At 38.6% G+C, this 12,912-nt stretch overlaps 2 protein-coding genes across 11 annotated transcripts in view; one reads left to right on the forward strand and one right to left on the reverse strand.

Annotated features, from left to right (window-relative positions):
* Positions 1-5,354, forward strand: part of agfg1a (ArfGAP with FG repeats 1a) — a 44,495-nt gene extending 39,141 nt beyond the window's left edge. For 5 of the 10 annotated variants that reach the window (XM_015361676.2, XM_015361679.2, XM_015361681.2 and 2 more), the window contains 6 exons: positions 114-193; positions 569-673; positions 1,608-1,655; positions 3,804-3,959; positions 4,065-4,159; positions 4,603-5,354. In XM_015361676.2, the coding sequence (XP_015217162.1) occupies positions 114-193; positions 569-673; positions 1,608-1,655; positions 3,804-3,959; positions 4,065-4,159; positions 4,603-4,662 (544 nt within the window). In that variant the 3' untranslated portion in view covers positions 4,663-5,354. The remainder of the gene's footprint in view (positions 1-113; positions 194-568; positions 674-1,607; positions 1,656-3,803; positions 3,960-4,064; positions 4,160-4,602) is intronic. The other 5 variants (XM_015361678.2, XM_006637891.3, XM_006637890.3 and 2 more) reach the window with 3 other exon arrangements.
* A 530-nt stretch (positions 5,355-5,884) lies between these two features.
* Positions 5,885-10,407, reverse strand: slc19a3a (solute carrier family 19 member 3a). Its single transcript, XM_006637982.3, has 5 exons — positions 10,189-10,407; positions 8,623-9,424; positions 8,010-8,202; positions 7,041-7,182; positions 5,885-6,599 (listed from the first exon to the last, which is right to left on the reverse strand). Exons 1-5 carry the CDS (start codon positions 10,333-10,335, stop codon positions 6,426-6,428), a joined length of 1,458 nt encoding a protein of 485 aa, XP_006638045.2. The 5' UTR covers positions 10,336-10,407; the 3' UTR covers positions 5,885-6,425.
* Positions 10,408-12,912: the final 2,505 nt, after the last annotated feature.

Raw genomic sequence — 12,912 nt, forward strand, 5'->3', positions numbered from 1 at the left:
TTTAATACTATTTGAAAGGCTTTTTTTTACTTCTTTGTGCCATTTGGCATACTTTGTTTGAAACACATGATTTGAGCTGCTTTTCTTTTCTGGATATGCACGCTCTACAACAGCAGTGTCTTCGGGTCAGTAACGGGCCCTACACAAGCACAGCCCCAGCAAGTGATATCCAGTATCCCGGCAGGATTTGGAGGTACGTTGAGCAGTTAATCTTTTAAAAAAAAAAGATTGAATTTTACTTGTTGTGCTACCCAGAGATTCTGCCGCATAAGATTAAATTACTTTCCCCAAGTGCTGACTTGGAATATTAGATTCCATTTTTCTGTTGTACTGTGTTTTTCGAACCGTGAACTTCCAGGACAGCTTTTACAAGAGACTGATTAGACGTTTCTTTGCTATTCTTACCCGTGATACAAAGTAGCAAAATGCATCATATTTAGGCAATTTTATAACGTGCACCCTCATTGTGCACAGAATAATATACCTAATTTGACAACTTCAGTTCTCTTCTTGGCTTGTGCCAGTTGCTTGCAGTGGTTAATTATTTCTTGGTTTTACTTTTTTAAAGCTGCTCCATCAACCAATCCTTTTGTAGCAGCAGCTGTCGCCCCAGCAGCTCCTCCGACCAACCCCTTCCAGACCAACGGGAGAGCTGCCGTGGCAGCAGCAGCAGGTAAGGACAGCGGGTTTCCACCTGGGGATGAGCAAAGTCTCTGGCAGGCCTCTTGGTTTTTTGGTTCATTTTTCACACTTAAATTTGCAAACATCACCTTGCACTTAGCAAGTCGATAGCTTGCAAATTGATCAAATAGTGCCACTCCCTCCCACTCCGAAATGGGCATAAATATTGTAGCTCAATATATTGTAATTGTTCATTTAAGAAGCAACGCTTGAATCTCGTGCCACTTTCAGTTTTTATAGTGCTTAAAGAATGGAACATTTGATGTTGCCTTGAAAAAGTGATCATATCCAGTATGTTAATCTCAAGTTTGTATAGGCCGTTCATAGAGCTTATCGATTTTTGTCCAAGGTGTTCTGACATAAACGGGTTCACTGACACAACAGTCTTCTATTTACTTAAAGTGACATTTATCAGATATTCCAAATAGAAGGCTTTGTCTAAACTTTCACTAGAATAAAATTAAACACAAACTAGCTAGTGATATGAGCCTGATTTTATAAATCAATTGGATTCTAAGATGATTTTTTTTCCAAAAGACTTGGCCAACAAATAAGGCTTATGCACTTCTTGCTAATAAATCATGTGCTGTGGTATTTAAACACAGTGGTTGACTGACAACCTTTGGAATACTTTTTTAATTATAATTAATACTTTTGCTAGGTAACAGTCTACTGGAAGAAAATTAATGCATTACATTTGCACCATGCTGAATTAACTAACTTTGAAAAGTAAAGTAACTGTAGAAGACGCCAAAACTGGAAAATCACCTCTAAACCACAGAAGGCTGGATGGTTTTGTGATCTCAGTCATCTGTAACACTGCTCCTTTGACTTTAAATGCAAAATAAAGATCATTTGTACATGTGTTTGTGTGACTTACTGCTGTGTTTGGTTGTTTTTTTGTGACTTTGTGGCTTTCAAAAAAGGCCTTTTAGGAGCACTGCACAGTCAAGCCTTTCCACAAGTTCACTTTGGTAGGTGGCCACATTTCCTATTCCCTGAATCAGTGTGGCTTGTTGTCCAACCGCTTAGAAACATTTCAGATTTTCCTGGATTCTGCATGTGAAGTCTGATCTGATCCTAGTTGACCTCTGTGGGCATGGATGTGTCATCTGATGTATAAGCACTTTATTCATAGCTTAATATATCTTCCAATTTGTTTAATATCTTAAAAGGATATTAGCAGGCCAGAATTTCACTATCGTATGATTTCCTCCAACACATCCATGATCACATGTAAATGTTAGTGTGCAGATACTGCTAGTGTGGGTTGACTTTGTACTTGTAGCTTGAGTGCCCTTTCCCATTTCTTTGGTTTCAAGTGTTTAAACTTTGATAAGATTGTGTGTTTCGTGATGTAGGTTATTTGTGCAAAAGGTTGACAAGGTAGACACTTTGTCAGAAACTTGACTCATTTTTTACTGATACACTTGTTTTTTTCTTTAGTATGCAGTTGGCATTTCATCTGCAGCATTTGTCCTTCATTTTGTTTGTTCAAATCTAATGATTGAATTTATTCGTATTTATTATTCTCTAGTAAACAAGTACCAGTTTGTTTCAGAGCAATATTTTTAATACAGAAAGGGTTTATCTTATGAAAGTTGGTCTAAGAGCATTTTTAGTCACTTTTTCAAATGGACTTTTCCGTATTCTGAGCATCAAAAGGAACACCACATATAACTACAAAATTGAAAGTCATCAGGAAAATGATTTGAGCATCTTTTTGTAGCATAGGCACTGAGATGTTATTGATCAGACATTATATTGTAGCAGTTGGCACATATACGGTATGTACAGACTAAGGTAATTCTCCAGTTGTAAGCTTAGATGAGTTTCCAGTACGTTTGTAATTACCACAGTAAAAAGTCATTATGTAGACCACCATTTGTCACCAACAGAGGGTCTACATTGAAAATGTATGTATTTGGAAGGAATGTATATTTAAACTCTAGCACAGAAAACATTTCTGACCTGCAGAAACCGCAAACTGCCCACACATCCCTCATAATCCCACTTCACAGATTTCTTTGAGACTGAGGCACACAATGTCTAAACATGTAAGAAAACCAGGCTCTACAAAAGTAAGTGGGTAGAAGTTCGTTATGTCTGACATTTGAAGCAATAAAAGCTGTACATCTGACTCATGCTTTGCACCAGGTTGAAGAAGCTGTCTGGTGTGATTTTGTCCTGTTCCTTTCATAGAGCCTGGAAGAGCACTTGTTCATGGGTCCCTGAGTCCTAGATGCCTAGGGCTTAAGTCTGTCACATAAGGCATCTATGATTTAACTGTCCGATGCTCGTGCAACAATACTGCAGCTGTTACATAAGCACCTTGAGAACATGCACTGTCACCTCTTTAGGATGAGCCTGCAGGAGGGGCAACGAGTGATAACTTGATCCATGTAACAATGCAGTGAGATGCTGTCGACCAGTACCAATGAAGTTCAGTAGTGACTAGACACTCTTGCCCAAACCACTGGATTTGGATCTCCCCAATGATCTTGGGAGGGGGGGTTGTAATTTGTGTTCTCCAAGATTGTAGCCCATCATTTGTAGGCTGTTAGGATGCAGCATCTTGCCAGGTTAGAATTTGCTGGATGTGAGCATGTCCTGTATCCAGTCAGCTCTAATTTAGTACTTATGCCGCAGTCACTTGAGTGTTTCATTGACAGCATTAACTTTTCAATGCTTTTCTTCACTTGCTATGGTCAGACTTCACGGAATAATCAATAAATCAAATGATGCAGAAATATTTAATCAAGATCCAAAATCTGTATACTTCTGTAAAGCTATACACACACTTTGATACATTTTTGTTGCTCAGAATACATCATCCTATACCATAAGATAACAGGACTTCAACAACCTGTTGTTCTCATGGTAAAGTCCATGTGTAAAAAAAAAAGTTTTAAAATAAGTAAAGCAGATAAGTCCTAGTCAATTGATACTAATAATGAATAAAAAGTCTTTTTAAACTGAACATGACTGTGACCAATATATATATATATTTGAATTTTTTGTTATTCCACTTGATCCTTACATGTTTGGTATACAGCAGGGTAAATGTATATTCTGTAAGAAAACATAATTGGAAGTGTTAACTTTTTTGTACTGTTTTTCAGCTAGTTTTGGCACTGGCTCCATGAGCATGCCCGCGGGGTTTGGAGCAACAACTACCTACAATCTTCCAACCAGTTTCAGTGGGACATTTCAACAGCCACCGTTCCCTGGCCAGGCAGCGTTTCCGCCGCAGGCCGCCTACCAACAGCAGCCCAACGGTAAGAAACTAGCTGTCCATGCTGGACAAGAGCCGCAGTAGCACAGGCCTGCCTAGCGGCCATCTGTTGATTACGGTTAATGATTTCTACTTTCTGATTTGTAAGGTGCAGGGTTTGGAGCCTTCGGCCAAGCAAAGCCAGTGGTGACCTCATTTGGGCCATCCATGGCAGCCCCAGGAGTTTCTAGTAATCCTTTCATGGTACGTTATATATACCTGGGGACTAATGGTTACACGCTAATGACCTGCATTAGCTTGACTGTGTTGAAATTCTTTACACAAAATATAAAAATATCTGACAATGATGCATTAACATACAATAGATTTAACAGTAGGCAATAGTCACAGCAGATAGTAGGTCACAAGCAAAAATAACATCTATATAGTGTGTTTGTAAATTCAAAATGTCAAACCTTTGGTCCTTTGGCCATTCCTGACATTGCTGTGCAAACCCATCTCAGGTTCTTAATAGAAATATTGGTGCTGATTTATGCATGGCTCTGCATTGTTTCTTTAATGTCTCTGGTCTGTTTTGCAAGAAAAATCAATGCTGAGGGTTGAAATACAGGTAGTTTGTAAATATCGAAAGCATCTTGTGCACGTGCATCTCCTGGTTCTCAAGACTCTTTTCTCTTTCCTCTTAGGCAGGAGCACCTGCAGGCCAGTTCCCAGCAGGAAGTTCTTCTACCAATCCCTTCTTATAGCCCGCACACACAACAGCTAGGATGTGGTCACTCAGCATCTTTGCACCTCTTGCACTGTTTTGTTTCACAGTTAGCTTTAAACACAAAAGTTTCTAAAACTTGTATTTTGTATGAAAATATAAAAACAACAACAACAACAAAACAAAACAAGATATGTGCAGAAGTGGGGGCATTTCTCCTCGACATCCTTTATTTAACCTGTGAACTGGCAAATGAATCTCATAGCCGCATCATGTAAATTGAAACTGGCTAATACTAAGTTATTGCAAACCACATTCATTATGCTGCAGTACTGTACATATTTTTCTTAGAAATTTAGCTATTTGTGCATATCAGTATTTGTATCTTTAACACATGTATGTTAAGTCAGAAATGTTACTGGGAAAAGTAATGGGCTACTGAACGTTACTGTATCAATTAAATGAATAACCAAAATCAGTAAGATAAGTTTGGATTAGTAGACATATATTTAAAAAAAGATAAAGATTGTATTCAGTTCCCAAGTAAAAAAAAGTTTTTTCTTCCATGAAATACCCTGTGCATTGTATGGTGACATCTCGCAGGTAAAGGGGGAGAACCTGAAGCGCTTGATTCTGATCTAGTCTCTCAGGTGGTGACATGAAGACCACATATGTTGGGTGTTACAAAGATTAAGTTAATGTGTATATATATTAAAATGGATTTTAACTAAACCGTTCAATTTTTTTGTATTTCTGTACAATTCATTTTCTTGTGTTGAAGCGTTTTGTGAATTTTTTTTTTTGTAAATGCCCATAAATTTAAAGATCTTGCACTCTTGCAATACTTACGTTTTGGCTGTGCTGCACAGCACTGCTTTCAATTTCAGAATTTAAATCCCATTTCCCTCCATAGGAGCAAGTAATGATTGCCTGGTGACATTTCAAATATTAAAACATTTAACTAGTTTTATTGTAATAGCACTTTTCATCTGCCTTGTACTTTTAGTTTTTACTTTTAAGAAAAATAAAGTTAAAACAAATCTTTTCACTTATTTGAATCCATTTGTTATTTAGCAAGCCAGTCTCCATCTAATCCAATTGGTTAATGTATTTCTTGATTTCCTAATTAGTAGTGGTTAGTATTAAATGTGAGTAAGACTTGAAACAAACATAATATAAATTCCCTTATTCCCTATGTTGAGGGTACTAAAACAGTGCATGTAGTCTTAATCCAGGTATTGGCCACAAAATAGAAATTGATATTGAAAGCAAGGGGTTCCACACAGATGTGTGGCAAATGTATTTATTAAGCAAATAATCCAGCATATTTACGGTCTTGTATCAAAATGCTGGACAGGAGTGGTCACCAGTAATTATGGCCAGCATGGCTTTAGGAGGAGACCTCAGTGACTCTGAAAGAAGGGTGATTGTTGTGGGGCTTTAGTTATGCAAAACATTTCAAAATTGCTGATGTTTCACAAGAACGTGTCTAAGGCGATGTCCATATGGAACTCAGAGCAACTGAAATGATCAGCAAGGGGCTACAGTGGGTGAATACGCATTCATACTGAGGTATCTTCACCAGATGTTGCAACATTTCATTTCTGCCAGGAGGAATGGTATTCATGAGGACAAAACACAGCTTGATGAAGGTGACGCTATCATCCATATGTCATGGTCTTCTCAGTCACCAGATCAGAACACAACTGAGCATTTAAAAAACCTGCCCTTTCCTGTTTTAAGAGGAAAGTTCTTTCTATGCATCAGTTATAGCAGTATAGACAACGTTCCACACCCCGTGCATCAGAATCTCTGTGCCAGAATGTTGTCCCCATCGAGGTCTTCAGCATCCCGTCCTTGGTTGGGTTTGGGCACCTCCTCCATTTTGCGTTTTCTTCTTTCGTGAACCAGAGTGTATATCCCTCTCAAGAGAAACAGGGCAGCAATAGCTGCAAAATAGCTTCCGTAAATGATAAACTGAAAGGTAAAACAATTAGGGACTTTCAGTGTTAAATAACCTAGATTAATTTTTGAAAACATTAAGAAACACCCAGCAGCTCATCTCCAAGTCAAATCTGTGTCTTTGAATTTTCTTTGCTAACGCTTTTTGGAAAGATTTTTTAATTTATATAACCATTACATATCTATTAATTGGTCTTCTTTAAATGTTAATAGTTTTTAGATATGCTACGCTACATGTTATGTGCTGTATTGCATGAATAATTATATATAATTTCTACCTTTTGCAATGAATTACTTTTAATAGTCCTGTCAAAATTAAATACAGAGAAAATCATAGAGCTTTTGTGCTCCTGCTTTTCCTTTTCTGTGCTTTAGTGCAGTTAATGAACATGAGCTTAACTGAAGAACTTGGTCATTGTATTAACTGTGAGCTGAATATGAAATGGAAATAAATACCTGTGGAATAATGTCCAAACCCAGACCTCTGGAATCCACAACAATGACCGTTACAATGGTCTGAAGAACTAAAGCGCCAAAGTTGTTTGCTCCAAAGATTAAAGCGTATCGTTCCATGGATAGGTGAGCAGCAATCTGAAACCTAAGAAGGTAAGGATTCATATGCGTGTTAAAGGGTAAGCTCGTTTAAAACAACATTAAGATTCATTTTCAATTCTGATTAGCACAGCTTTCACCAAACAGTTCATTATATTTATTCAGTTTTGCCATTAATTTTTGGGTTAATAGGATTTTTTTACCTTTTTATATTTAATCCCAGTATATGTAATCCCAGTAAAATTCACAGAGGCACTGAGAAATGTGATTTTGTTTTCAGAGGCTACACAGAAGTGCATTTAAAACAAAGTACAGGGGACTGATTTTGATCATGGGGAGCTCTGGGGGGTCCCCAGCCGTGTTGTTAAAGCTAATATCCTGGCTTCTTCTACAGACAGCTAGAAACTGATTGAGTTCCTCAATTAGTTCCGAACGTCAGAAGGGCAGAATTATTTCCTCTCCTGTGAAAACTTTCTTTACTTCATCACCCTCATGTTATTTTCAATAACTGCTCATCCACTTCAGGCTCATGGAGGCCTAGAGCCTATCCCAGCAAGCAACAGACACAAGGCAGGATACACCCTGGATGGGATGCCAGTCCATCGCGGGGTTCACACCCACACCCACACCAAGCCAGGTTTTACCAGAAACAAATTAACCTACTGTACCAGCATGTCTTTGGGCTGTGGGAATTAGTTTAAGCACCTAGAGGTAATGCACAGAAATGCAGGGCAAACATACAAACTCCATGCAGACAGTACCCCAGGAACGGCCCCAGTGCTGCAAGGCAGCAATGCTAACCACTAGGCCACCCTTTTAATCTTTGTTCTTATTTTGTATTGTGTTGAAAGAGTTGATATTCCACACCCTTACATGGCTATGGTTATGAGCAGCATGTACAAGGCCTTAAACACGGTGTAGCCTGTGTAGCAAACCCATATGATGTCGGTGAATGTCATGAGGTACAGGGCAGCAGCACTGAGGGCAGAGAATAAGCCTAAGGCCAGTTCCCCCCACACGGTCCAATCTACTTCTGTGAAGCCAATGGCATAGGCTGAAGCTGCTCCTGCAGATAGAAAACAAGGCAATTAAGAATCCATTGATGCCGTCTTTGAAACGTAGTTTACTAAAAACCCCAGGTAAATTTTCCGAAGAAACAGAATCAAATCACATTTCATGCAAGCCCCTACAAACCAGTAGTGATCACCTAATATGTAATACAGCATTCAGTGTCCTAAACATTTATTTACACGTAGGGCCAATATCGTTAGCCTCCAAAATTATTCAGAAGACTTAGTAAATTAATATAAGGCTGTTTAACATTAATGATTTCTTTTAGCCATTGTTGTAATCAATGGGAATTTCATTCATTGGTCCTAATGTGATTGGATGAATGTCTGAGGGTGGAAAATATGAGCTATGAGGTTACCCATATGTATTCTGTTTTGTTTGTTTTGAACATGTAATACAATTATAAAATTCATACCGAAGAGACTTGAAACTGCTTCCACACCTCCATTGTATGCTGTGAAATTCTGAGAGGGTTCTATATGTTCCCACAGCACCTGTACATAGTTCACTGTTTGATTGTATCCACATGTAGCCAAGGCCCACCACAGTGACCAGTAAACCAGCTGCTTTGTAGAATAGCACTGAAGGAAGTCGAACCACAGCTGTGCAAGGATGCTGACAAAACCGTGTTTATTTTCCTTGTGTTTGCCGTTGGAGAGTACTGTCCCACCCACGTCGGTTTGACAAGCCCCCTCGGGAGTGTCTGGGTCACTGAGCTGGGGTGAAGGTGCCTGAGTCTGTCCTCCATCCTGAAGAGTCTCCTTCCTGTGGAAGAACATGCTTCTCTTTGGCATGGGCAGGAAACAGGAGGAAAGGAGAGCGATGCATATGAAGACTAGTGTCATGACGAGGATGTAAAAATAAGACATGAGACTGAAAGTAACCAAGACCTGACCCAGCACTGAGCCTACAGTGTAACCAACAAGCTGTACGCTCCTGCAGTAGCTGGTCACCTTCTGGTAGTGCTCCAATTCTACGACACTGTAGATGTAGGAGAAGTATGCCACATCCATGGCAGTTACCATTCCGTAGAAGAACTCCATAAACTGCATAGCCAGCACTCCTTCAGCCCACAAGAGCATTAACGTTGTAATAATCAAGTTGAGCCCTTGTAAAATGATAACTGGTTTATATCGTAGATAGTCAGTTGCCAGGAACGCTGGGATCAGGACAATCAAATAGGAGTATGTCCACACTGGAAGAACTTTATTTGTTACCTGAAACAGACATTGTGAATTAGAATGTTTTTTTTTTAGTATTTCCTCAACTAAGACCAAAGCTATTGCGGTCCTAAGCAGACTGAAATATGACATGACAGTCTCAGTCCTTCCACTAAGTCATCCTGTCACCTGCATTGATAGGCATGATCAGATGGGTTTATTGAATGCCCATCTTTCTTCTGCAGGATATTCACGGTCGATAAACAGTAGGCAGAAGAAGTTACTAAAGTCTATAGCAAAGTCCATACCAACTTTCTAAAGTTGGTATAACATGTAGTTTACAGTTCTGCATGCAACAGCAATCCAGACACATGAATAGAACAGATACTGAACTTTTATCAGTCAGTCCTAAAACACCACACACGACTTGTTCCCCTCATTCTTTTAAAAGGACTTACGCCTGCACTCAATTTAATTTACCCCTGCCTGTTGAAAAAAGCTCTAAAACATCTAGAAATAGTATAGCAAATCTTTCACATAAAAGAGATTTCATCCCAGGGTTTGAATCTTTTAACTTCTTCACTTTTTTCTTTTGCTTGACCAAGGATATTACAGGAGACCACCTCAAAATTAACACCTAAAACATATGAAGTTTTAGAAGTCTAATGATCTGTTGCAACTTAGCTTTAATTGTACTTATATCATAAAAATGTAAACTTTGTTTCACAAAGCTGTTTTTTTTAAATGAGAACTGTACATACATAAAGCTTACAAATACCTTATACACTTTTCAGTAGAAAACTCACACAAGCTTACTGTACCTCTTCTGTTGTTAGGTTTTTATCTGGTCCTGTGAGATATGGAGTCAGAAATGGCTCTATTGGTTTCACTGTGGTGAAGAATCCATATACACATAGGACCACAGTAGAAAAACACCAGCCTGACTGTAACCTCTTCAATGTCTCCATGGTGGCTTCAGACTTCCTTTGAATTGACCTCGCACTATTAATACTGTGTGAAATAACTAGTACTAAGGCTCCTCTGGCTTCTTGTTAATATAAGTGCAAACTGTTAATGAGCAATCTGGTCAAAGTGCAGCAGGGAATCATGGACATTTTTCTTATCTTTAATTATTGTCGTACAGATTTCCTGTATATTCTCATGAAAATATATGGATGTATACGTCATCTCTCCATAAATATTTGTGGGTGTTGGGGGAACATAGACAAACATGATTTTAAGAAAATGATTGAGGAACACATACTGTAGGTTCTTGAGTTAAGGAAGATTAGCTGTATAAACCCTAATCTACTTTATAGGTCTTTTTAGTAAAATAAGCACGTATGTTTACATGAATTCCTTTTGAAAATCATTTTCTTCCAAGATGTGGTGATTACTGTGTAACCCAGATGGAACAGAGTTTTCTAAACAATTGAGTCAACACATTCTAGTGAATTACTTTATCAGAAGATAAAGGTGTTTACATGACTTCACTTTAACAACCTTCCCCACCTAAACCTTTGAAATACAGCCCTGTTTACAAGGGTTTATGAATTTCCATACTGTAGCTCTTGCACAGTATGTGCTTGTGTAAGTTCAGAATGACAAGGAGCCAGGAATGTACTGTATGCTCACCGCTGGGTCTAACTGTAAAAGCTCCACCTAGTGGTAGATGGACTCCCTTCCAGACCCTCAGTGTGTTCAGGTTCATCTACAATCCCATGGAACCACAAACAAAATACAGGGGAAAGGACCTTACCCCCAAAATCCCATGCCCTCAATAGTTCTAGAACAAAAAAGAACAAAAAACAGAAGAAAGCCATTCCATCCATCTTGCTCATTAGGTTGCTAGTAGTTAATTGATTATAGGATCACATCCTGCTGTTTCTTGCAAGATTCCAGAAACGGTATTGGCTTCCATTACATGGCTGCTTGGATTGGTCCATATTCCAACCCTGTATAAAGTTATGCTCCACTTAAGTTTTATGTGTATTTCCCTTTACTTTATATTTGTGTCCTGGTGTTCACGTTTCACTGTTGATTCTGTATACTGGTTTTGACTGTGAGGATTTTGAAAGGCTTGAATCTGATCCTTTCATAGTTTTTGTTCGGGGCTAAAAAGATTCACCTTAGTCTGTCATTCCTTTACTCTTGAAAATGTATCTGGTCGCTCTTCTCAGGAATTATTCCAAAGCAGAATATGCATATGGTTTTTGCATTGTGATGACCAAACTTATACACAAAGTTCTAAATGAAATCTTAATGTGAAATGTACCGTAACCCATTATTTAAGCTATGTACTTAATGTAAAATGACATTCCAACATAAATGGAATTTTATTTCATGGATGTCTTCCTCAATTTCAGATGCTGTCCCAATGGTTTTATCCAATCTACGGAAAGTAAAAATCTCCTATAATGAGCGCTTCTTTCTTTATAAACATGTCCCTGATTTCATGATATAAGCCTGCACTGTAATTGATGGCTGAATTTGGTGGCTCATAGCAAACTTCTAACACTGAGCCCTTGGATTGGTTTATTGAAAGCCTAACCTATGAAGTTATTGAGGCCTTTGAATCATCTAAGATGATTGTCTCAAATGTTCAGCTAATGCTGAATGTTGTAATGCTAATGTAGTAATGTAATACGTCTGGCATTTTGGTTTAATAACCTGGCCCTTTGACATTTTGTCTTTACCCTGGGTTCTGTTTTTGACTCCGTTCCCTCTATATCTGCCTTTTATTCCTCTTCCATTCTAGTTTTTGAAAGGGTCTGTAGATCCAAGCCAAATGGAGCCCATCTTATTTAGGTAATAATATAGTCAAAATAGTATAATAGTAAAAATACTATATCCAGACCTTTGCTCTAGAAATGTTTCTCACAGTTCAGAAGCATTTCTCAGTGCATTACATCCCCATCCCTGTTTAGTGTTTCTGGATTAACATTTCATTTCATGCAGATATGTTTGGTCCAATTCAGGGCCTGTAAACAGACAGACAAGACTGGAAGCTGTTCCCAGGACTCCTCCCTCACAGACACTGGTAGGTGATTTGGCTTCAGGGGAAATTGGCCCTTGTGTGAGTGTGTATGTTTTTATGGCTGCGTCTGCCTGTGATGGACTGGCCTCCTGCCTAGGGTGCAGTTCTGTTTTAGACCCATTGCTTGCTGGGATATGCTCTGGCTCCCCCACAACCCTGTACTGGATAAACCAGTTCAGAAATGACTGAGTTGAAGGAATACCATAAGTAAACAGTTGTAGGAGGAATTATCAAAGAGGAATTATTTATACCATAATGAAATCAACATATGAAACCATGATGTGAAAACTGTCAAAAGAACAAGAGTCCTTACCCTAGTTAGAATGGATTAAGGGGAAAAGCCCCACAATGTCTGTATTAACCCTTCTCTATCTGCTCATCCAGTCATGAATGAATCATATATGCTAGAAATTCTTTTCATTACTACCGATATATGCCAGAGAGAAAATGGCTGAAGGGATCTTTTTGAGATTTATTTACACAGGCATTCTGTGGTTCTTGTTTTTTA

Source organism: Lepisosteus oculatus, chromosome 13 (genome assembly GCF_040954835.1).
Source record: "Lepisosteus oculatus isolate fLepOcu1 chromosome 13, fLepOcu1.hap2, whole genome shotgun sequence".
Taxonomy (NCBI): domain Eukaryota; kingdom Metazoa; phylum Chordata; class Actinopteri; order Semionotiformes; family Lepisosteidae; genus Lepisosteus; species Lepisosteus oculatus.

What these genes read in the sequence shown, in the direction of transcription:
- slc19a3a (XM_006637982.3), bottom strand. Translation starts at nt 10,335, where the DNA reads ATGGAGACATTGAAGAGGTTACAGTCAGGCTGGTGTTTTTCTACTGTG. An exon ending in AAAACCTAACAACAGAAGAG is followed by an intron (nt 9,425 to 10,188) that starts GTACAGTAAGCT and finishes TGTCTGTTTCAG; the next exon opens with GTAACAAATAAAGTTCTTCC. An exon ending in GTTTGGACATTATTCCACAG is followed by an intron (nt 6,600 to 7,040) that starts GTATTTATTTCC and finishes TTTACCTTTCAG; the next exon opens with TTTATCATTTACGGAAGCTA.